At 46.1% G+C, this 25,133-nt stretch overlaps 1 protein-coding gene across 1 annotated transcript; it reads right to left on the bottom strand.

The window, feature by feature from the left end:
- LDHB (lactate dehydrogenase B) lies at positions 1 to 20,094 on the bottom strand. Its single transcript, XM_032221646.1, has 8 exons — positions 19,906 to 20,094; positions 9,100 to 9,231; positions 7,729 to 7,846; positions 6,896 to 7,069; positions 4,457 to 4,630; positions 2,537 to 2,654; positions 1,161 to 1,284; positions 1 to 368 (listed from the first exon to the last, which is right to left on the bottom strand). The coding sequence occupies exons 2-8, from the start codon at positions 9,223 to 9,225 to the stop codon at positions 201 to 203; spliced, it is 1,002 nt and encodes a 333-aa protein (XP_032077537.1). The 5' UTR covers positions 9,226 to 9,231; positions 19,906 to 20,094; the 3' UTR covers positions 1 to 200.
- Between the last annotated feature and the right edge of the window lie 5,039 nt (positions 20,095 to 25,133).

Here is a 25,133-nt window from a genome sequence, read left to right on the forward strand (position 1 = left end):
TTGGGAGCACACACAAAAGAGCTGGTTTTATTTGTTCGGAACATCTGCATTTACAACAACGTGGATCTTAGCTGTGGTGGAGGAAAGCTGGTACCCTTTCAAGTTGTTTACTGGAAGCTCGGCTATGGAGTTAACATGAACGTGTTTGGCTTAACACTGCTTGTCTTCTCGCTTACGGCGGACGGAAGCATCTCTAGCGCCTACAGATCTTTGAGGTCCTTCTGGACATTCCACAGCGTAGAAGCGCTGTTCTGGAGCTGAGCCACCTCGCTATCCTTCAGCTTCTGGTTGATCACGCTGGTCAACCCCACGGATCCCAGCACACAAGGAAGGCTCAGGAATACTTCGTTTTCAATGCCGTACATACCCTGCAACCAAAGATGGAGAATTAGAAAAAAATCCCCCGTCCTCAAGTCTTACTGGGAAATGCCATCATTGTTGACTATGTAAATTGTAGCTACGTAGGGATTCTAAGCTGGTTCCTCTTTTGACTCCACTCCCCAGCTCTGCCGTTCTTCCTATACTGATGGAATTGTACATATGACAAAATGCTTAGGAACTGCTTGAAGTTGTACAAAGGTAAAGGTTCCCACGCACATGCGTGCTAATCATTTCCGACTCTACTCCACTTCTTTTTAAAAAAGTTTTATTATTTTTTAGTTACAAAAATGAGAAAATTCATTTAAGACCTGTCTTGCTTAGCAACAGAAACTTAGGGCTCACTTGTCGTCCTAAGTCGAGGACTACGGGCCAGAATGGTAACCCCAATAAATGCCCGTCAAGCTGCTCCCTAGTTTTCATGAAAATGAAGTGAGATTTGTGGGAAACACATTCAGAGTTTGTCACTGCCATCTTACAATAAAAGTATTTATTTTATTTTCCTAATCCAGTCTACTTTAAAGGCACACTCCCCTTTCCCCAATTCTAACCCATTTATCTCTCTATTTCAAGTGAAACAGGGGTATCCAAAGATGGCGACTTTGTGGACTTCAATTCCCAGAATTCCCCAGCCAGCTGTGCTGGCTGGGGAATTCTGGGAGTTGAAGTCCACCAGTCTTAATAAAGTTGCCAAGTTTGGAAGATCCCTGGCCTAACACCAGGAGAGAAAAGAGACATATATAAAAAACAAGAAAATATGGCCATCTCACTCCGGCCCTTACCTTAACCATGGTAGACACTGGGTGGACTCGAGAAAGGTTCTTCAGAATGGTTTCTAGAAGATCAGCAACACTAAAGCCAATGGCCCAGTTGGTGTAGCCTTTCAGTTTGATCACTTCATAAGCACTATTGGACACACACAAAGAGGAAGCTTGGTCAACGGGAAGCAAAAAAGTTCTAAAACTGTTAGTCTGGAGAAGTATCTGAAATCATCCTTGTAAGAGGAGACAAAAAACCGATGTCATTTTCAAGGAGAGAAAACTCAAGCGAGGAAGTCGTGAAAGGGGAAACTAACCACCTGCTATGCCTTTCCTCTTTTCCCCAACATGTGCTAGTCTACGGTTCCAAATATTCCCAGTTATAGCCTTGAAATATTGTATTTGGGAATTATTTTTTTGAACTATTACCATCCGGCAGACGGTACAGGACAATAAAAACAAGGACAAACAGGCTGAAAAACAGCTTCTATCCCAGGGCAGGAACTATATTGAATTCTACTGTACAGTGCAATATTAATGTAATATCAGTTTCAATTCAATTGTATAGAATGCGAAGGATGTGTGTTTGTGTTTTATTTTTATAGTTACAATGGCTGAGTTTCTCCGCAGATGGGCTTATCCACAGGTATATACGGTATTTTCTGTCCAACAAAATTATATTATCTATCTATCTATCTATCTATCATCTATCTATCTATCTATCTATCTATCTATCTATCTATCTATCTATCTATCTATCTATCTATCTATCTATCTATCTATGTACCTACCTACTTACCCATCTTATCTATCATCCATCCATCCATCCACCTACCTATCTCATCTATCATCCATCCATCCATCTATCTCCTGTCTATCTGTCTGTCTATCTATCTATCTACCTAGCTACCTACCTACCTACTTACCCATCTTATCTATCATCCATCCATCCATCCATCCATCCCATCCATCCAGTCTGTCTGTATCTACCTACCTACCTACCTTACCTACCCATCTTATCTATCATCCATCCATCCACCTACCCATCCCATCTATCATCCATCCATCCATCCATCCATCCATCCATCCATCCATCCATCCATCCCCTGTGTGTCTGTCTGTCTCTCTACATACCCCCCTACCTACCTACCCATCTTATCTATCATCCATCCATCCACCTACCCATCTCATCTATCATCCATCCATCCATCCATCCATCCATCCATCCATCCATCCATCCGTCTCCTGTCTGTCTGTCTGTCTGTCTGTCTGTCTGTCTGTCTGTCTGTCTGTCTGTCTGTCTATCTATCTATCTATCTATCTATCTATCTATCTATCTATCTATCTATCTATCTATCATCATTTCTGTCTGTTGCTTCCATAACTTCATAGCGCCATACCTCTCAACCACCTGTCTGTGGACTTTCTTCCATTCCTCTGGATCTTGGTCCGTCCCCATTTGTGGATTCAGTTCCTGGAGAGAAACGCCTGCTACATTGACCCCACTCCAGATTGGTACTGAAAGGGTTAAAGAGAATTTACTGCGATGTAATATAAGTGATGGTTCTCCATTCAAACAATGCCATTCTATGTTTCAGTGACATTATTATTTTTCTTTCAAACACGGCAACTTTAAGATGTGTGGAGTTCAGCTCCCAGAATTCCCCAGCTGGTACGGAATTGAAATCCACACATCTTAAAAATGGCAAATATGAAAACCACGTCCTCAATTTCTGTCCAACTGCTTATTGACTGTTCAAATAACAGAAGATTCCCTCCAGCTCTACATGTAACACACTTTCGAAATTCCAACGCCTTCCTCCCACCTTCAAACCATGTGATACCATTTTGGTTGCTTGGTAATTGGCCCGCCTTCGTGGCCATTTGCAGCATCCTGTGGTCACGTGACTTCACTTTACGGCATTTTTCCCACCCCGCAAAGTCATTAACTCATTTTTACTTTCCCGATTTAGTGGCACACGATACAAAAACGGAAAGCTCAGGAGGAAGTGATGCTGATCACATTAGGAATTGGTTTTTGCTGCACGAAGAAAACCAATGGGAGGGCAACTTCGATGCTTTCTAGGTATTTTGCATTTTAATCCATCTATTAGATCTATCTATTTTGTTTTAACAGTTTATTTATACATTTTCTCTTTACATAACATCAGTGCTTTATGAACAGCGTATTGTCTGCATCAGTTTTGCTTACAAAATAATACTTTTCCAGTTCCTAATTTCTACCTCTAACGTCCAACCATTTGTAAAACAAATCCCATGCTTGGAAACATTCCATGTCTTCTTTCTCTTTCATTTTTAACATCAATCTGTCCATTTCTGCACTTTCTAATATCTTCTTCTGTAGATGTTTCCTCATTTTTCTAGTGCCGTGCAAAGACTGTCATCCGGGCCATCTGGGGCTGCCAATCAGCCGAGTTACTTCCTGACTTCCATCTCACTGCTCCTCATCTGTTTTGGATGTACCCCGCCGTCTTCCCTTCCACCTAGCTGAGCCATGCATCCAAGGACACGAGGGGAATCCGAAGCGGCCTCCATGCATCGAGAGACATGGCACCGGGCCGCCAGCCGGCTGGGATGGCAGCCATTACTGTTGGCGGCCTCGATGCTACCTGACGCACACATGGGGGCGTGGCCAACGTCGATCAGTGCCGACCAGCTGGGACTATAAGGAAGTGGCTGCTACTGACGGAGGAGGAGGACGCTTGGCGGGGAGGTTGCTATCAATGCCCGGATCTTTGCTATGCATCTGTGGGATATGTAATCAAGGGGAAGGCGGACGCAGGGGAGGGGCTGGTCACGAGGGGTTTGGGTGGAGCCAGGGGAAAGGCTCATAAGGTTGTGGGGGGCACGGAGCGTTAGCTCCAACAATGATTCCATTCTAGCAGAAATGGTGGTCAGTTAATACCAGTCTGATAAACAAGGATTAAACCCAACATTGGTGTCCTGTTTCTTGATTGTTCTCCTGGAACCTGACAGACAATACTTGCTACTGTCAAAACATGCAATATTAAATATATATATTCCCTTTACCACACTTTTCTGGTACTATACCTAGCAAAAATATTTCTGACTTACAATTTATATGCTGCCTTAACATTTTTTCTAACCATGTATGTATTTTTGTCCAATTCTTTTGGGTTGTTTTTGAACATGTCCACCACATGTGGTAATAGGTGCCTAGTGCATCTTATCTGAGTGATCCCTAGAGCAAGGGACTGTGGGAAATGTAGTGCAGAACCGACGGAAGGCCTCAAACCACTGGCACCGCAGGACTACCAGGAGAAATAAGGCCTACTCACCACTGGAATCGCCATGTTCTCCCAAGACCCAACCGTGACAGCTAGAGGGATGGATGCCCAATTTTTCTGCCATCAAGAAGCGGAACCGAGCCGAATCAAGGTTACAACCGCTCCCGATGACGCGATGCTTCGGCAGGCCACTAAGTTTCCATGTCACGTAGGTCAGGATGTCCACTGGGAAAGGGAAGAGACAGACAGACAGACTGAAGGATGGATCCTCCAAGCATCGGGTTAAGATGGCAGCCTAAAAACTTGCAGATCAGCTCTTGGGCAAGGTTCGCATTTATAATGGATTCATGGAACCAATACTGGCCATTTTCCTTATACACCACGGTTTGCAATTTAATGCCATAGCTAAGGTAAAGGTTCATTTCACACATATGTGCTAGTTGTTCCCGACTCTAGGGGGCGGTGCTCATCTCCGTTTCAAAGCCGAAGAGCTAGCACTGTCCGAAGAAGTCTCTGTGGTCATGTGCCCGGCAGGACTCAACTCCCAAAGGCGCACAGAACACTGTTACCTTCCCCCCAAAGGTGACCCCTATTTTTCTACTTGCATTTTTTACATGTTTCAGAACTGCTAGGTTGGCAGAAGCTGTAACGGGAGATCACTCCGTTATGCGGCGCTAGGGATTCGAACCGCCGAACTGCCAACCTTTAATGCCATGTGTGAACCCAAACATAATCTAAAAAAACAAATTCAAATGGTGCAAAACCCACAGAAGTACTTCTTGACTTACAACCACCTGTTTAGTGATCATTCAAAGTTACAACGGTACTGAAAAAGGTGACTTAGAACTGGTCCTCACATTGATGACCGTCATCCCCATGGTCACGTGATCAAAATTTGGGCTCTTGGTATTTATGATTGCAGCATAGTGGGAACATGTGATCGCCGTTGGAGACCTTCCCAGTTCTTAATGACCATGATTTGCTTAACAACCATGACAAACAGTTTTTTGTAAAATTGCAGGCGAGTCACTTAACAACTTTCTTGCTTAGGAGTGGAAATTCTAGCCCCAATTGTGGTTGTTAATTCAGGGACTACTTATACCTGCCCGATTGTGTAGTTTCAGCAATATGCATTGCTATTCTTAACGCAAGTTACTGTAAAAAACCTACTTTTCTATTATTTATTAATTGTCTGTCTTCTATTCTGCACAAAATCATTCTAGGATATTTGTAAATGTGGAATAAACCTAAACTTTTAATGCTATATATAGTGGCATCTGCATTTACATACATAACCAAACCACATTTAAAAAACCTCATTTTTTATGGCTGTGTACTCCTTCAATCAGGATGACTTTAATTCATTACCTTAATTAAATTAAATAGGAACGTGGTGTCTCAGTGGCTAAGACACTGAGCTTGTCAATCAGAAAGGTCAGTGGTTCAAATCCCTAGCACCGCGTAACAGTGGGTTCCCGTTACTTGTCCCAGCTTCTGCCAACCTAGTAGTTCAAAAGCATGTAAAAATGCAAGTAGAAAAATAGGAACCATCTTTGGTGGGAAGGTAAGAGTGTTCTGTGCGTCTTCGGCATTTATTCATGCTGGCCACATGACCATGGAGACATATTTGGACAGCGCTGGCTCTTCGGCTTTGAAATGGAGATTAGCACCACCCCTTAGAGTCGGGAACGATTAGCACATATGTGTGAGGGAAACCTTTACCATAATCCTTTAACACAGGATAGTCTCAGGCTGACTGGATGGAGCTGAGCCTTTACTGACTGGATGCCCTTCCTGACACTACACGGAGTTCACAGCAGATATTTTTTCTTTCCACCCAGAGAGAGAAAAATCTGCAGCTACTTAGGATTGAACACTCAACCTTCCGAGTGGGAGACGAGCATCTTCACCACTAGGCTACCACGCTGCTCATATCCAAACCACATTAAGGTTTTTAAAACAATATGTTTGCTTTATAACACATTCCAATCTTATGGTGGATAGCTACATATACAATAACCAGTTATAGAGATCTGATCAATATCTGGTTGCAAGCATCAGCCCTTCTACGTACTACACTTTTCGGAGTATAAGACACACTTTTTTCCACCTAAAAGAGGGTGGAAATGTCAGTGCGTCTTATACACTGAATACGGCCATTTTTAGCCTCCCGAAACCCTGCCCCGTGCACCCTATTTTTGCCAAAAATGGGGCACGCAGAGGATTTGGAAGGCCTGCAGAGTGCTTCTGGGGGCTGGGGAGGGCAAAAACGTGATGCGTGTGTGTGTGTGGGGAAACAGGCTTTTCATGAAAACGGGGCATGCAGATGGTTTGGGAGGCCTGCAGAGGGCTCCCAGGGGGGTGGGGAGGGCAAAACCTAATTTCGTTTCCTCTTTTCCACTTCAAAGTCTTGGTGCGTCTTATACTCTAGTGCGTCTTATAGTCTGAAAAATACGGTAATTGCATTTGACCTGCCAAGCCCTAATTTACCTGGGTTGGAAACCACCAGAATCATGCAATTTGGGCTGTATTTCACAACTTGTGGGATAATGAATTTGAAGACGTTTACGTTCCTCTGAACTAAGTCCAGACGGCTTTCTCCTTCCTGCTGGCGGACACCGGCGGTTACAACCACCACCTTTGAATTAGCGGTCACAGAATAATCTGAAGAGAAAAGAAGCAGAAGTGAAGTTACTGCATGGATTGAGTTTGGTTTCCTCCCCCCCCCCCCCCAAAAAAAACCTTTTGCAAAGAGCTGAGAAATCCAGAGGCCCAGAATCTTCCTTCTCTTGTCCCAAAGATGCTTTTTCAGGAGGCAACTGGGTTTTGTTTTTACTCTGAAGACGTTTCACTTCTCATCCAAGAAGCTTTTTCAGCTCCGACAGGATAGTGGGGAATGGAAGTGGCTGGGAACCTTCCTTCTCTTCTCCAGCAATTTACCTGGTTGCTCATTTACCTGAAATTCTGGTCACCAATGACCAGCAAGCCATTTACAAGAGCCGAGGTGGCTCAGTGGTTAGGGTGCAGTACTGCAGGCCACTTCAGCTGACTGTTATCTGCAGTTCAGCGGTTCTAATCTCACCGGCTCAAGGTTGACTCAGCCTTCCATCCTTCCGAGGTGGGTGAAATGAGGACCCAGACTGTGGGGGCGATATGCTGACTCTGTAAACCGCTTAGAGAGGACTGAAAGCCCTATGAAGCGGTATATAAGTCTAACTGCTATTGCTATTGCTACTAATCAGGGCAGGACTGATCTTGACTTACTGGCGATCTTCCAATTATTGGCCAAAGATTTATTTGGGGATGTTCAATGAAAGCCTTACCCTTGTCTGCTATGATCTTAGGTGTCTTCAGAAATAAGCTTCCATGTTGCAGATCCAGCATTTCTCCTTTCAGTTTGTCTTCCAGGACATCAACGAGGGCGAGTTCATCGCAGAGACCCTGGCATCAGGAAGAAACATGGGGCTAAGAGTTAAGCACAAGGACTGGCACAATAATACGGAGGTTCAACTCATGATGGAAGTGATCCATCTATCTTAAAGCAGGCCTTGACACAAGCTTCTGAGTCAGGAATGGATGGCTTGTGGCCTTCAAAATGCTCGGGATTCGAACCGACAAAGTGCCGACCTTTGGGGTCGATAAGCTCAGCGTCTTAGCCACTGCTCATACGACTTAATTGGGATTTAACCTTTTTAAAATACTGTATTGAATTCTACATGCCATCTGGGCATCTTCTGCATGAAAGCCGGTGTTGTGGCCCATCGGCTGCCAGCAGAGCTAGCTGCAGAGTGAAACGAGGGTGAAGGAGGGCCTGGGCCGGCTTTGGAGTCTTTGGAAGGCTCCGATAAGGAAACAGAATCAAAGACAGAAGCAGAGCGGGGGCCTTCCCCCTCTTCCCCTCCCAGATGGAGAGGCAGCTGTCTTCAGGGCCTGAGCTGAATGATGGGGAGGAACAGATGGGGCCCATCTCAGATGCAAGTACGCACAGGGAGGAAAGGAGAGGAGAGCAGCGGAAATCAATAAGCCGGCTCTCAGGGAAAGTCAGACACAGATGCTAGCCAACCCCTCCGTGGCGGGGAAATGAATAGGAGAGGTTTAGGAATGGCCAGTTGTTGCAGACAACAGTTCGTTTTCTAACATACAGCAAGCAATTCAGATTCCTTGGCCAGAATCAGGTTTGTTGGGACGCATCATGTTTGGTTTTTCTTTATCCACGTGAATAAAAGACCACTCCTGCCCTGTTTTGAAAAGGGGGTTGTGCTACCCGCGAGTAAGCAGCTTATCATTACTTGCAAAGGCTGGGTCAGAACAGCCAGCACATAAGCACGTCAGAGTAATGACGATTTAATAACTGACCAACTGCTGTAAGGCTGCAAACCAAGATGAGAACATGAGGATGAGTCAGCAGGGTTACTGCCACTTTAAGAAGCTGTATATATAAGGGAGGCCATGTGAGGGCGTCTCTCTCTCTATCTCTCTCTCCTCATGTTCTATCTCCATTGTAGTTCCCTGTGTAGAGATGAAGATTGATTGATTGTTTGCTTGATATTTTCCTAACAGGTGTATGCGTGTATATATAAGCCTTGTATAGAAACCACTGTTTGAAAGACAAAACATTTTTGCTCCTGGGTTGTCTCAAAATTGCAGTCACGCTGTGCGTACTCTGACAAAATATCTGAAATGGGCATACGTACCCTTTCCAGGACACTGACAGCACAGGCCATCCCCACCTGACCGACTCCTACCACGGTGACCTTGTTGTTCGGTTGAGTGCTGGGCTGGGTAATTGGAGTAATCAGTTTGTCCTTGAGGGAAGCCATGGTTTTCTGCAAAAAAAAAAAAGGGGGGGGGGGAGAAAGACACATGAAGCAACAATTCAATGCCCCATCAAGGTGGAATCTATCTATCTATCTATCTATCTATCTATCTATCTATCTATCTATCTATCTATCATCTATCTATCTATCATCAATGGCTGTGGGTGGATGTGTTCCAGCATAACTCTGGAACGCCTCAAGCAATTTCAACCAAACTTGGTACACAGATGATTACTCTCTGGGAAAAATACTGTGGGGGTAAGACACCCCTAAATCCCTTTGGAGTGTGTGTTCTGTTAAGATACAGCCTGTTGTGCCTTAAAGTGGCTTCTTCTGTGCAGTGCAGTGGAGTTGCCATAACAGCTTCACAGTACTCCACAAGGGGGCTCCCTCTATTAAGGGGGAAAATCCAACATTAGAAATTATGTTTGGTCCGGACATTTTCTCTCTATAAATAAATACCTGGATAATGCCAGGTTATCGGCTAGTTCCCAATATATACCACCAGCATGGACTACAATTCTATCCTCTTTAGTCATGGGTTTTCAAATGTGGCAATTTTAAGACCTGTGAACCTCGACTCTCAGAATCCCGCAGTCAGTCAATGGAATTCTGAGAGTTGAAGTCCACAAGTCTTAATGTTGCCAACTCTTTTAATCAACATTCTTCTCCCAGTCAAGGGTAAGAGATATCTGTAGTTCAATTTATCTGGGGTCACTAAGTTAGCAATAGCAATAGCAGTTAGACTTATATACCGCTTCATAGGGCTTTCAGCCCTCTCTAAGCGGTTTACAGAGTCAGCATATTGCCCCCAACAACAATCCGGGTCCTCATTTTACCCACCTCGGAAGGATGGAAGGCTGAGTCAACCCTGAGCCGGTGAGATTTGAACAGCCGAACTGCAGAACTGCAGTCAGCTGAAGTAGCCTGCAGTGCTGCATTTAACCACTGCGCCACCTCGGCTCTTAGTTGAGAAAGGATGGAGTATCACTTACCCATTATCACTATAATCATCACCAACTATATCATCTAAGTATAATTTTTGACTCACACTTCAGCAAGAGGATCAGGACAGCGTGCACCATTATATCCACCAACGCTACTTGCTATTTATTGATGGAAATCAGAGTACTAGGAATGTCCATTGAAACCGCCAAACCCAAACCCATTCATTGCTCAACACCACCAAGGGCTACTAAGAGCTTTAAAAGCGACACAGAAAGGACTTGTTTACTGTACATAGCTTGACTTGAATGATGTTCCTGAACTGAGACATTTGTCTTCTGAAAAGAAAACAAGGCAGAATAAAGTAGGCCTTTGTTCTCTTCTTTGGTAATCTTCATGAGATCACAGCAGTGAGAACGCATTTTTCAACCATGTCCACCCACAAGAACTTCAAGAAAACTTGGGGATAAACGGCCTCGCTGGGATCAGATTGAGGAAAAGAACATATTCTCTTAGTGGGTTTCCAACAAAGCAGCCATACTATGGATGGGCGAGTCTCTCCTAACAGTGTGTAATATGAGTATCCATGACACGGTCTCCAAAGGTCAAAGGGATTTTCTTGCCCTCAAACAAAAGGGATGCTTGGGGTATCATTTACAACCAGGATTCTTAGTTTACTTAAGATATTTATTGTGGCCTGCCAGCGGCGAGTGAAGCTCTTCAGACAGTGAGGAGGTTGGGGAGAAACATGGGCCAGTCCTGGAGGCTGGGGAAGGCTCGGACGAGGGCTCTCTGTTGGAGGCAGAGAGGGAGCAAGAGTCGGATACCAGTTCTCAGCTGCCTTCAGAGTGAGACATCAGTGAGGCAGACAAACAGCTGGAGCTCCGGCCCTCTGGAATGAGCTCCCCGTGGAGATTCGGACCCTCACCACCCTTCAGGCTTTCCGCAAAGCCCTTAAAACCTGGTTGTTCCGACAGGCCTGGGGCTGACGGGTGCCCCGTCCCCGCTCGAATTGTGTGGTTGTTGAGTGCCTTTTAAATTGTTTGTAGTTCTTTGTCCGTTGTCTTTCCCTCCTGTTTGTATTCCCCCTCCCTACTTTGGTTTGTAAGTCGCCCTGAGTCCCTCCGGGAATAGGGCAGCATAGAAATGTAATAAATACAATACAATACAATTGACCAAATCAGAAAGGAGGGGGTGATAAACTGCCTGGGAAAGCCAAGGGGAATCAACAACAGCATTAAAAAGCAAAAGTTAAAATATTTTGGACAGGTGATGTGACACCCAGAAAAATACAGCATCCTTCACTTAATCCTGCAGGGGAAGTTTGAAGGCAAATGAGGTCCAGGCAGAAGAAGAACATTGTGGCTTCAAAATCTACAAGAACAGTTTGGACAAAACTCAGCAGCACTTCTTCATGCGGCTGACGATGAAAATAGGATCGCCAACATGATCGCCAACGTCCGATGACGGATATGGCACAAGGAGAAGAAGATACCTTCCAACTCTGGGGGATTTAAGTTGGGGAAGGTAAATTTAAACATGACACCTGCAAAGCCAAATTCAGGCAGTCCTCAATTTACAACCCTTTGTTTAGTGAATGTTTGAAGTTTCAACAGCACTGGGGAAAATGTGACTTATGACTGTTTTGCAGTCTTTACAACAGTTGTACTTTCTTCATCGTCACGTGATTGATCAAAATTTGGACTCTTGGCAAACTGGTATATATTTAAGACAGCTGCATGCCCTGGGGTCACGGGATTCCCCTCTTGTGACCTCAAAGCAAAGTCAGTGGAGAAGCCAGATTCGCTTAACAACCATGGTACTCACTTAACAACTGCAGTGATTCATTCACTCAGCAATTGTGGTTAGGACAGATTGTATAATGAGGGCAAAACTCACTTACTGTAATTGTCTTGCTTAGGGATAGGTCATTTTGGCCTCAATTGTGGTCATAAGTCGAGAATTACTTGACTTCTTGTGTATATCCTTACTCTGCAAATCTGGTACTCTGTAAACTTCCAACGATGATGCAGAGCAATAGCAATAGCAATAGCAGTAGACTTATATACCGCTTCATAGGCCTTTCAGGCCTCTCTAAGCGGTTTACAGAGAGTCAGCATATTGCCCCCAACAATCTGGGTCCTCATTTTACCCACCTCGGAAGGGTGGAAGGCTGAGTCAACCCTGAGCCGGTGAGATTTGAACCGCTGACCTGCTGATCTAGCAGTAGCCTGCAGTGCTGCATTTAACCACTGCGCCACCTTGGCTCACTCCTTTTCTTACCTGTCAAGACTTACCACATTTTTCGGAGTAAAACACACCTTTCCCACCCCTAACAGTAGGTGAAAATTTCGGTTTGTCTTATAGAACAAATACGGTGGTTTTGGCCTCCTGAGCCCTCCGCGTCTTTCGTTTTTGTCCTCCCAGGCCCCCGGAAGCACTCTGCAGTGCTCCCTGTGGGCCGCTTTCACCAAAACTGGGCCCGTTTTCGGGCTCCCAAGTCCTCCGTGCACCACATTTTCACCCTTCCAGGCCCCTAAAAGCACTCTGCAAGCCAAAAATGGGCACACTTTTGGCGAAAACGGGCCCATTTTTGGCGAAAACAGGACATGTAGAGCACTGGAGAGTGCTTCTGAAGGCTGGGGAGGGTGAAAACGTGATGCGCAGGCCAAAAACTATTTTTTCCTTTTTTTCCTCCTGTAAATTTAGGTGTGTCTTATAGTCTGGTGCGTCTTATAGTCCGAAAAATACGGTATGTATCCCATTTTTCTGTTCAGAAGCAAAAGGTGGTGTCCATTACTCTCCTTCTTCCTATTTCCTACTACATCTTAGTGGTATGTGGCAGGGCAACCGATCCCAACAAAACAAACAGAAGAAATTCCTGATGGATTATGAACTTTACACAGATGGCTGATTCAGGAGTATTTTGAGCAATTTTAGTCTGTAAACTGTAAACTTCTGAATCATATAGCTTAGGGCCCAAATAATGATTCTTTTATTATATGTCACAAAGACCAATATGGAATATTCTTAATAGTTTCTTCATCTCAGCCACTTCTTTATATCCAGGGTACTTGTTAATACTTGAAATCCTTTAAAAAAATAATAATCTCGGATGCTAATTTACCAAACGTTCGTCTTCCTGACGTATTCAATTTGCTCTCTTCTAAAGACCAAAGTTTGCTCTTTGTGTCGGATTTAGATTCTTCCAAAAACCCAAAATGGAAACTTTCTCATTTTTTCCTCTCCATCAACAACCTTACGAGTTTGATAAGGTTAGGAGAGAGAATGATTGCCCCATAGCAAGTTGTTGGCCTGCTAGCGGCCAGCGAAGCTGGTGGCAGACTGAGACAGCGAGGAGGTTGGGGAGGAACATGGGCCAGTTCTGGATTCTGGGGAAGGCTCTGATAAGGGCTCTGCGTCGGAGGCAGAGAGGGGGCCAGGGCGGTCTAACAGTTATCAGCTGCCTTCGGAGTCAGACATCAGTGAGGCAGAAGAACAGCTGGAGCCTGTTCCCAGTGTGTGCATGTGCAGAGTTGCCAGGAGAAGGGAACAGTTAAGGAAAAAGGGCTGACTCAGGAGTAAAGGCACAGGTAGATGGTGAATGGCCCCTCCCACAGGGCATTTATAGGAATAAAGAAGAGCAAAAGGGGAGTGGAGTTTGCAGGAGGCAATTAGTTCAATTCATTAGGGTGAAGATCTGTTCCTGACTTCTTGCCAAGTAATTGCTGCTACAGCGTGGCGTTTGGAAGATATCGGCCTGGCAGCTCTCCAAGCCTGACAAAGGTCTGTGGTTGTGAAATCTCATGAAAGACTGTTGGCCGGGACTTTGCTGGAGAGGAATTCCCTTTAAGCTAAATAAAAGAGATTTTATCGGGACGAGGAGCCTGCTTCATGTTCTTGGAAAACCTAGGTCAGAACGCCAGTGAATGACAGATGGTGGACAGTAAATCTGGTCACATGGTGACTCACTTAACAACCATAACAATTTACAGGCACGGCCCGTACTTGAGCATGAAGCGATCTGACTGACCTGCGTTCCCTTATGTTTAATGGTTTCGGAATGAATTTTGACTTTTGCCCATTGATCCAAAATGTTCTGTGCTTGTCGAAACGGGGGCAAAGGAGGGCGGTGGGCGGCTCTCCCACTTACCTTTTGTTCAGCACTCCAAGATGGAGGCCAGCGGTTGCTGCTATCGTCATCAGAGGACCCCACGCCGTAACAAACAACAAAGAACGTGAAGTCGCCCATAACGAACTTCTACTGTTTCACAGCAACCACCGCAGAGACGCAACAGACAACTGACATGGTCCCTGCCTCGAGAGGCTTACAATCTACAACAACAGACAAAATAGGAATGGGGAAAGGAAAGGGGGGGGAGGAAGGAGAAGTCAAGGCCCCGTAGCTGCCAAGCAATCAGGAATTCAATCACAGTTAGTAGAAAGCAACGGTTGGACATTTCTTGGCTTCTCGGATCAGCCGGATGGCGACCTGGGAGTGCCACAGGGGGTGAAGTTGGAAGGTTTATAAGAGCCGAGGTGGCGCAGTAGTTAGGGTGCAGTACTGCAGGCCACTTCAGCTGACTGTTATCTGCAGTTCAGCGGTTCTAATCTCACCGGCTCAAGGTTGACTCAGCCTTCCATCCTTCCGAGGTGGGTGAAATGAGGACCCAGATTGTTGGGGGCGATATGCTGACTCTGTAAACCGCTTAGAGAGGGCTGAAAGCCCTATGAAGCGGTATATAAGTCTAACTGCTATTGCTATTCAAACTTGGCAACTTCAAGATTTCAATCTTGAAGTTGAAAATGCACCCCCTCTCGAAGTTGCCGTGTTTATGCACAAAAGCAGTGGCAAAACTCGGGGGGCGGGGGGAGGAGTTAAAAGAGAGATTGGCCTAGAATAGTGGTGGCTAACCTTTTTGTTGTTGCGTGCCCATTAAGCAATGCGCCCCACACCCCTGCGCATGCATGCTCTCCCCCCCCCCCACTCCCATGCATGCATGTGACACTCCCCACCCACCCACCCACCCCGGCTGATTTTGGGCCCATTAGGCCTCCCGGGATCCAAAACAGGCTGCGGGGGGGGCACTGCACCCCCTGCGCTTCCCCCCCCACGTATGTGTGTGTGACCCCCCCCCCGCCCCTGCATGCACCACACACACCCTGGACCCCATCCATGCATGCGCGACCCAAAATCAGCTGACTGGTGGGATGGGCGCGTGCATGCTCAGTGTAGCTGAGCTGGGGCGACGGCTTGGATGCCTGCAGAGCGGGCTCTGCGTGCCACCTGTGCCATAGGTTCACCATCCCAGGCCTAGTCACAAGCGGACTAAGTCCAACCCCCCCCCCGAATGCTGTTGGCTCTTATCTCACGCCAAGCACATGCCGTTAGCGTGCATAAGCACGATTAGCAATAAATCAGATTAATTGGCTCTTCTTTCGTCTCCTGACATGTTTGAACAACATTGCTTTAAGAGTATCACACTCCCAACTGTGCCCAGTTCTGAGACTGAGCCAATCAGCTGAGGGCAAAGCATGAAGAATGGATAAGTAATATAATTTAGTTTTTGATGGCTAGGATCCAGCCCACGTGGCTTCGGAACTGCTATGGTGCCACACTTAAGGTCAATGCTCTTTTCGTGGCCAACCGGAAAAATGTGAACCGTTAAATGCAAATCGCTCCCAGGGGAAGGTGCAGAATGACTTCAGTTTGTACAATACAATGCAATAGCAGAGTTGGAAGGGACCTTGGAGGTCTTCTAGTCCAACCCCCTGCCTAGGCAGGAAACCCTATACCGTTTCAGACAAAGGGCTGTCCAACATCTTCTTAAAGATTTCCAGTGTTGGGGCATTTACAATTTCTGGAGGCAAACTGTTCCACTGATTAATTGTGCTAACTGCCAGGAAATTTTTCCTCAGTTCTAAGCTGCTTCTCTCCTTGATTAGTTTCCACCCATTGCTTCTTGTTCTGCCCTCAGGTGCTTTGGAGAATAGCTTGACTCCCTCATCCTTGTAGCAACCCCTGAGATATTGGAAGACTGTTATCATGTCTCCTCTAGTCCTTCTTTTCATTAAACTAGACATACCCAGTTCCTGCAACCATTCTTCATATGTTTTAGTCTCCAGTCCCCTAATCCTCTTTGTTGCTCTTCTCTGCACTCTTTCTAGAGTCTCCACATCTTTTCTACATGGTGGCGACCAAAACTGAATGCCGTATACCAAGTGTGGCCTTACCAAGGCCTTGTAAAGTGGTATTAACTCTTCACGTGATCTTGATTCTATCCCTCTGTTTATGCAGCCTAGAATTGTGTTGGCTTTTTTGGCAGCTGCTGCACACGGCTGGCTCCTATTTAAATGGTTGTCCACTAGGACTCCAAGATCCCTCTCACAGTTACTACTATGGAGCAAGGTATCACCTATACTGTAGCTGTGCATTTCGTTTTTGTGGGTTCTGGGTTCACATGAACAAATGCTCCTAATCCAGATGAATTTGCAGGAACACTCAAACTCACCTTTCTGGAACCTTCCACACAAGGAGAGGCATTTTTGTCCTTTTCAAACCCTCCCAAATAAGGAGTCCCTGCTTCAGGTGATCCTCAACTTAAAACCACAAAGGTGCGAGGTTGCTAAGCAAGACAGGTTAAGTGAAGTGACTTTTACCCCATTTTACAGCCTTTCGGGCCACCGTTGTTAAGTGAATCACAGCAATGATTGAGTCTGTAACATGATGGTTAAGTGAATTTGCCTTCCCCATTGACTTTGCTTGTGAGAAGTTCGCAAAAGGTTATCTATCCTGTGACCCCAGGACATCGCAACCATCATAACTCTGATTTGATTGCCAAGCTGACCATAGGGATGCTGTAGGGGGCGGGTGAAAAACCATCAAAGTCATTTTTTTAAGTGCTGTTTAACTTCAAACAGTCACTAAGCGAACTGTTCTAAATCAAGGACTACCTGTAACTGAGCCATCCTACCCCCAACCTTCATTCTGTTTTAATGAAGCTAAACTGAAATAAAAGAGAAGAGGGAGACAATACTTTTACATTCCTTGCTTCGGGCCCCAACCTATAGAAACTAGAAACTACAGGTAGTTCTCAGCTTATGAGTGGCTGCTAGCGACCTTCAAAATTACAACGGACACTGCTAAACCTACATATGACCCAGTTTCAAAGTTATGATATTCAGTCCCTGGGCATGTGACTGCGTTTTAGACACTCAGACTATATTTACAACAGTGGAGCAGATATGCAACTGAAATCAGGGGTGGGTTCCTGCCAGTTCTAAGCTCTTCTATAGAAGAGGTTCCACAAATCTACAGTGCCGTTTAGAACCGGTTCCAGCTCCCTCCCTCCATCCGTCCGCACATCATCAAGATGAAGAGCGAGAGGATGAATTCTGGGAGTTGAAGTCCACAAGTCTTAAAGCTGTTAAGTTTGAACACCCCTGGGGTTTGTTTTTCTAAAGGGTTAGGGGTGCAAGGGTCTTGTAACTTGATAGCGTGCTTCAAATGCCAGAGTTTCTGAGCCAACATTTTGGTTGCTAAGCAAGGGCATTGTTAAGTCAGTTTCACCATATTTTACAAGGTGGCCACCCCCACTCAGTCACATGACTGCCAAGCCACCCCCACTCAGTCACATGGCCGGCAAGCCACTCCCACCGAGTCACATGGCTGGTAAGCCACTCCCACAAAGCAGGCCACACCCACAGAAGAGGTTCTAAAAAAAATTGAAACCCACCACTGACTGAAATTTACAACATATTTTTCCCCAGAAACCAATATTTCTTTCTGGTTTCCTGCAAACACTCCCCGCCCACACCCCCAGCAAACAATAGCTCTGCTTAACGACTCCAGGGTTCGCTTAAGGACTGCATTGCTGCTTTACGACCACAATAGTCCCTTAACTACCACAAAAAAAGGTCATAAAAATTGAATCTAGTCTCACAATGGCTCACTTTGTACGCATTAGGCATGATTCTGCCAGGCTCAATTACCGTCATAAATGGAGGACTAACATGCAAGTGGAACCCTGCTTAACGTGTCACCTGATTCTTTGTAGGAGACAACACAGAAAACACTGCAAAAACTCCGGCCAAGGAACTCTGCCCCCATATTGCAGGAGGTTTTTTTTTTTTTGGGGGGGGGGGGAAGCCTAATTCTGCCTTTTTTAAAAAAAAAATAGCTTCATTCTGCAAGGTCTCCTTGGGCAGGATGTGGCTCACTCCGGCTTGGGTGTGTGAACAAGCGGAAGACTCTCGCAACAGGCAAGCAAATATAAAGTGCGTAATTGTGTGTGTGTGTGTCACATGATCCTCTTGGCACCCAAATGACTTTGCAGCTTGCAAAAAACAAAAAGATTCCGGGGGGGGGGGGGGGGAAGGCAAGCTCTCCATGTTTACTCATCCCTCCCCCCCCAACCTGGCAATTCCACTTGGGCAGGGCCGGAAAAAGTGAGCATGCAATTTTTTAAAAACCCCCCCCCCCCCACTTCCTTGGAAATAGAAAAAAAGCGCTCTCTGCAGACCGCGTGCTCCTAGGCACGTCCTACTCCCTCCCCCCCCCCCACACGCTGCTTGATTGACAGCTGCTTCCCCTCCAGCCTCTCCATTCAAACTGGGGGATTATGATGCAACAAGTCCCCCTCCTTCTGGCATCTGATCCAAGGAGATCTGGGGGAAAAGATTGGACCATCGATCTGGGCGCTTTCTTTCTTTTTAACCTGCCCCATTCGGGAGGCAAGAGGAAGGAAAGCCTCCCTGGCACAAATTCCAGGCTGGGTGGGTGAGTTTGTAGAGGGCAAAGAAAAGTGAAAAACTCCCCTCTAACCCTTCTGGTTCGGCCTTTGGAAGCAGACTAGAAACGAGGAGGGGAGAACGCCATCCATCCATCCATCCATCCCTTCCCTCTTGATTGCATCCTTATTTTATTAAGAGTTCCCCTTTTTTGATATGTGCATGTATGCATGCATGTATTAAAAAAAAGACAATTCCAGGCCTGGGTGGGATGGGGGGGGTAATTGAGACTGGGGGGCATAGAGAGTTTGGGGGGGGTGGATAGAAAGAGAAGATGCACCAAAGGGATGAAATCATCCCTCTCCCCAATTTTCTCTCCCCCTCTTTCGGAGCATCTTCCCAGCCCACATTGCAACATATACATAATTTGCAATAGTAGTGAATATACACATATGTATGTATGTATGTCGTCACTATTAAATAATACAATATTAAAACACATCTCTTTGCAATAGTAGCAAACCTGCAACCTGCATGTATGTTCGCCACTGTTTAATAAAGTATTAAAATATATTTGCAATAGTGGCAGACGTATGCATCTAAATGTATGTATGTATGTGTTTGCCACTATTAAATAATAAAATATTAATAAGACATATTTGCAATAGTGGCAAAAATGCCTGCATGCATTTATGTATGTCCGCCACTATTAAATAACATTAAAATACATATATTTGTAATAGTGGAGAATGTACATCTCTGTATGTATGTATGTATGTTCGCCACTATTACATAATAAAATATTAAAATGCAAATATTTGCAATAGTGGCGAACATCCATGTATGGCTTGCATGTTCGACACTACTGCGAATATAGGTATTTTAATATTTTATTCTTTTATATGTATATTTTAAAGGGGGGGGGAGGAAAACCTTCAGATCTGCTATTAAAAAGAGGCTTTGCGGGGAGGGAAAGAGATGCGATCGGGCTCTCCGGAGGGGACTCACCTCTTAGGCTGGCTGGCTGGCTTCGCTCGGGGCCGGCGGATGGGCTGGCGGGATGGATGGCGGGCAGAGCGCGGCGCAGCAGCCTGCAGGAGACGGAGGAGGAGGAGGAGGAGAAAGGAGGAAGGCAACGCGCCGGGTCAGGCCGGCAAGGACAGGAAGCGAGGCAGCGGGCGGGGCCGGGCGGAGAGGAGAGGAGAGACGGGGCGGATCCGGCTGCTCTCCTCGGGCTGCGCTTTCGTGATTGGGAAGCCGAGCCTCGCCCGCCCCTCCGCCTGGCGCAATCCCCGCCAAGGACGCCGCGCAAGGGTGAAGCGCTTTCCCCCTCCTCTTCCTCTCGGCCGCGCAGGCCGCAGCAGCATCCTTGGGCCTCCCGCCCGCCCTCCCTCCCTGCTAGGCTCTGCCGACCGTCCAGAGCCTAGGCGGGCCTCGGTGATCCCGTAACCCAAACCATTGCCAGTGAGGGATGTGCTATGATCTGCCAGAATGGCCAAGATGTCATCCAGTTTTAGATCTTCCTCGGAGGAGAGGAGGAAGGAAAGGAGAAAGAGGAAAGGAGAGGAAGATTGGGAGGGGTAGGAAGAGGTGGAGAGAAGGAAGGAGAGGGAAAGAAGAAAGAGGAGAGGAGAGGGAAAGGAAAGGAGAGGAAGATTGGGAGGGGTAGGAAGAGGAGGAGAGAAGGAAGGAGGAGGAAAGAGGAGAGAAGGAGAGGAAAAGAGGAGAGGAAGATTGGGAGGGGTAGGAAGAGGAGAGAAGGAAGGAGGAGGAAAGAAGAAAGAGGAGATGAGGGAAGGAGAGGGAAAGGAAAGGAGGGGAAGATTGGGAGGGGTAGGAAGAGGAGGAGAGAAGGAAGGAGAGAAAAGAAGAAAGAGAGATTGGCATAGAAAGAGGAGAGAAGGAAAGAAGAAAGATGAGAAGGAAGGAAAGGGAAAGAGGAGAGGAAGATTGGGAGGGGTAGGAAGAGGGGAGGAGAGAAGGAAGGAGAGGGAAAGAAGAGGAAGATTAGGAGGCATAGGAAGAGGAGGAGAGAAGGAAGGAGAAGGAAAGAAGAAAGAAGAGAGGGAAGGGAGAGGAAGATTGGGAGGGGTAGGAAGAGGAGGAGAGAAGGACGGAGGAGGAAAGAAGAAAGAGGGGAAAAGAGGGAAGGAGAGGGAAAGAGAAAAGGAGAGGAAGATTGGGAGGGGTAGGAAGAGGAGGAGAGAAGGAAGGAGAGAAAAAGAGGAAGAAAGGAGAGGAAGATTGGGAGGGGTAGGAAGAGGAGGAGAGAAGGAAAGAAGAAAGAGACGAGAGGGAAGGAGAGGGAAAGAGGAGAGGAGGATTGGGAGGGGTAGGAAGAGGGGAGGAGAGAAGGAAGGAGAAGGAAAGAAGAAAGAGAAGAGAGGGAAGGAGGAGAGGAAGATTGGGAGGGATAGGAAGAGGAGGAGAGAAGGACGGAGGAGGAAAGAAGAGGGAAGGAGAGGGAAAGAGGAAAGGAGGAAGTTTGGGAGGGGTAGGAAGAGGAGGAGAGAAGGAAGGAGAGAAAAAAGAAGAAAGGAGAGGAAGATTGGGAGGGGTAGGAAGAGGAGAGAAGGAAGGAGAGGGAAAGAAGAAAGGAGAGAAAGATTGGGAGGGGTAGGAAGAGGAGAAGAGAGGAAGATTGGGAGGAGTAGGAAGAGGAGGAGAGGTTAGGAAGGGGAAGAGGCAGAGAGGAGTAGGGAAGAAGGAAAGGGGAGGAGGAAAGAAAGTAGAGAAGGGAGGGAGAAAAGGAAAGAAAAGTAGGGTGTTAGTAAAATAAAAATAGGTGTATCAGGATGGTAGGCAAAGTAAATCTTGATTATATACCTTAATTTTTTATATGGAAAGATGAATGTTTAAAAGGGTTAAAATACAATAAGGATAATAACTGAATGTTCATCAGAACTGATGAAGCTTGGATGAGAAGCGAAACCTCTTCTTCCTCCATGAAGGAAAATCATAACCCAGTTGCTTTTTTTTTCTTTTTTTTTGAAAAAGTACCTTGGAGACTGAGATTCTGAGGTTTCCTGTTTCTTTTAGGGAAGCAGGTTAAGGGAGGTCCTAAAGCAGGATGGCAACTTTTAAGATGCGTGGATTTCAACTTTTAAATCCTGTGGATTAAAACTCCCAGAATTGGGACTCCATATGGCTGGCTGGGGAATTCTGGGAGTTAAAAGTCCACACATCTTAAAAATTGCCAAGACTGGCCATTCTACTTTAAAGTGTGCTTTCCCACCTGTGATTTGGGAAGGCTTTGGGGTTTAAACATTCTTTTGCAGCAATTTTCCGTATTTTTCGAGTATAAGACTCACCTTTTTCCCTTAAAAAAGGGTGAAAATCTGGGTGCATCTTATACACAAATACAGCATTTTTGGCATCATGAAACCCGCCCCTTTGCAAAAATGGCTGTGCATAGCCTTTAGGAGGCTTCCCAGAGTGCTCCTGGGGGCTGGGAAGGGCAAAAATGAGCAAAAAATGGGCCGTTTTTTGTTCGTTTTTCCTCCCTCCCCCAGCTCCTAGGAGCACTCTATAAGCCTCCTAAAGGCTATGCCTGCCACTTTTGTTTTTAAACAAAAAAAACAGGCTGTTTTCGTGAAAAATGGGCCGTTTTTGGGAGGTCTACAGTGCAAAAACTTTTTTTTTTAAAAAATGCCTCTTCAAAATCCTGGTGCGTCTTATACTCCGAAAAATACAGTAGTTGCTTGGCGAAGGTGGCGGCGTAAAAGATTTAACATTTTGGTTTCAGCGTTGGAGAGGCAAGAAGTCTTTATGGCTGCGTAAGATGCTTGGTTGGTCTTGTTAACAACAGGGCAAGGTTGATTTCCAGAGGGCGGTAACATGGGGCATGTACCCACAGAGTCTACTTTCCCATCGTATTGCCCAAGGTAGTCAGTCAGATCTTTATCTTACCTTGCTGGCACTCAGCCTTGTCATGCCCTTGCCAACAAGCCAACCTTTTGCAAAATGTGGGCAGCAGAGGCAGTTTGGGACAGTGGTGAAGGGACTGGCCTAGAAACTAGGAGATGGTGAGTTGTAGTCCTGCCTTAGGTATGAAAGTTGGCTGGGTGACTTTGGGCCAATCACTAGGAGACTGTAAGTTCTTGTTCTGCTTTGGGAATGACAGCAGGCTGCATGACATTGGGCCAAATGCTAGGAGTCTGTAAGTTCTAGTCCCACCTTAGACATGATAATTGGCTGGGTGATAGGGACAATCTCTAGGAGACTGTAAGTTCTAGTGCTGCTTTGGGAATGACAGGAGGCTGCATGACTTTGGGCCAAATGCTAGGAGTTTGTGAGTTCTAGTCCCACCTTAGGCATTGAAGTTAGCTGGGTGACTAGTCCAGTCACCAGACGATTGTGAGTTCTAGTCCTGGATTGGGCAGGAAAGCTGACTGGGTGGCTTTGGGCCAATCACTTGGAGATTGTGAGTTCTAGTTTCACTTGAAACTTCCTCTAGTCCCACTTTAGGCATGAAAGTTGGCTGGGTGGCTTTGGGCCAATCACTAGGAGATTGTAAGTTCTAGTCCAGCCTTGGGCATGAAAACTAGCTAGGTGACTTTGGCCCAGTCACACTGCCTCAGCCCATCCACCTCTCAGGGTTGTTGTGGAGAAAATAGGAGAAGGAACCATTTGGCAATTCGAATCTCACCAGGCTCAAGGTTGACTCAGCCTTCCATCCTTCCAAGGCTGGTAAAATGAAGACCCAGGTTGTTGGGGGCAAGAGGCTGACTCTGTAAAACACTTAGAGAGGACTGTGAAGCAGTATATAAGTCTAAGTGCTAAGTGGGAAGGAGGGAGGGAGGGAGGGAGGGAGGGAAGGAGGGAGGGAGGAAGGAAGGAAGGAAGGAAGGAAGGGAGGGGCAATAGGCCGACTCTGTAAACCATTTAGAGAGGGCTTAAAAGCACTGTGAAGTGGTATATAAGTCTTAAGTGCTGTGGGAAGGAGGGAGGGAAAAGGAAGGAAGGAAGGGGCATTAGGCTGACTTTGTAAACTGCTTAGAGAGGGCTGTAAAAGCGCTGTGAAGTGGTATATAAGTCTTAAGTGCTGTGGGAAGGAGAGAGGGAGGGAAAAGGAAGGAAGGAAGGAAGGGGCAAAAGGCTGACTTTGTAAACCGCTTAGAGAGGGCTGTAAAAGCGCTGTGAAGTGGTATATAAGACTTAAGTGCTGTGGGAGGGAGAGGGGGATGGAAAAGGAAGGAAGGAAAGAAGGGGCAAAAGGCTGACTTCGTAAACCGCTTAGAGAGGGCTGTAAAAGCGCTGTGAAGTGGTATATAAGTCTTAAGTGCTGTGGGAAGGAGAGAGGGAGGGGGAAAAGGAAGGAAGGAAGGGGCAAAAGGCTGACTTTGTAAATCAGAGAGGGCTGTAAAAGCGCTGTGAAGTGGTACATAAGTCTTAAGTGCTGTGGGAAGGAGAGAGGGAGGGAAAAGGAAGGAAGGAAGGAAGGAAAGGAAGGAAGGAAGGAAGGGACAATAGGCTGACTTTGTAAACCGCTTAGAGGGGGCTGTAAAGCACTGTGAAGCGGTATATGAATCTAGGTGCTAATGCTATTAGATGTATTTGCCATCATGAGTTACTCATAAAGTAAGAAAGGCAGGATGAAAATCTAATAAATATACAGAATCTGGAGGTGTTTGCTACCTGGCCAAGCCATGTCACTCTCCTTTGAGTCTCATGAAACCCTTCCCTGCAATATAGACACCCTTCCTTGCTTTGCACTGTCCAAGCTCCCCTTCTGAAAAGTTTTCCAAATTGTAACGAGGAAAAAAAAAATAAGCTGGGGATTCTTAAAAGCCTCAATAAAGGTAGGTCTTTTTGTAAGCAATTTGCAAGCTAAATTTCTTTGGTGGTTCTTTGCGGGGGTCAAAGGTCTGAGCTGGTATGGCCCAGAATGGAATTAAGCATTTCACAATAACAATTAAATTTGTGGAGGTGTGCCTTCGGGTCAGTGGTGATCCCTGGTGACTGCCAGGAAACTGTTCCTACATTTTTCTTGGCAAGATTTCAGAAGTGTTTGCAGTTGCTTCCTTCTTTGTCCCAGGGCTGAGAGAGAGAGAGATTGGCCCAAGGTCACCCAGCTACCTTGGTGCCTGACAGGACTAGAAATCAAGGCCTCCATGTTTCCAGCAGGGCACCTTAAACCACTACACCAAACTGCCTCTCAAAATTACATTTCAGTGGGTTAAAATAGGATTCCTCTCCATATTATTATCCATCTAAAATTAAAACTCGCTAACAAT

The sequence above is a fragment of the Thamnophis elegans genome, chromosome 7, assembly GCF_009769535.1.
Source record: "Thamnophis elegans isolate rThaEle1 chromosome 7, rThaEle1.pri, whole genome shotgun sequence".
Taxonomy (NCBI): domain Eukaryota; kingdom Metazoa; phylum Chordata; class Lepidosauria; order Squamata; family Colubridae; genus Thamnophis; species Thamnophis elegans.

Coding starts and splice junctions, on each gene's coding strand:
- LDHB (XM_032221646.1), bottom strand. CDS start 9,225: ATGGCTTCCCTCAAGGACAAACTGATTACTCCAATTACCCAGCCCAGC. Junction 2,655..4,456: donor AGAACATGGCGATTCCAGTG/GTGAGTAGGCCT, acceptor TAACCCTTTCAG/TACCAATCTGGAGTGGGGTC. Junction 1,285..2,536: donor CACAGACAGGTGGTTGAGAG/GTATGGCGCTAT, acceptor TGTGTCCAATAG/TGCTTATGAAGTGATCAAAC.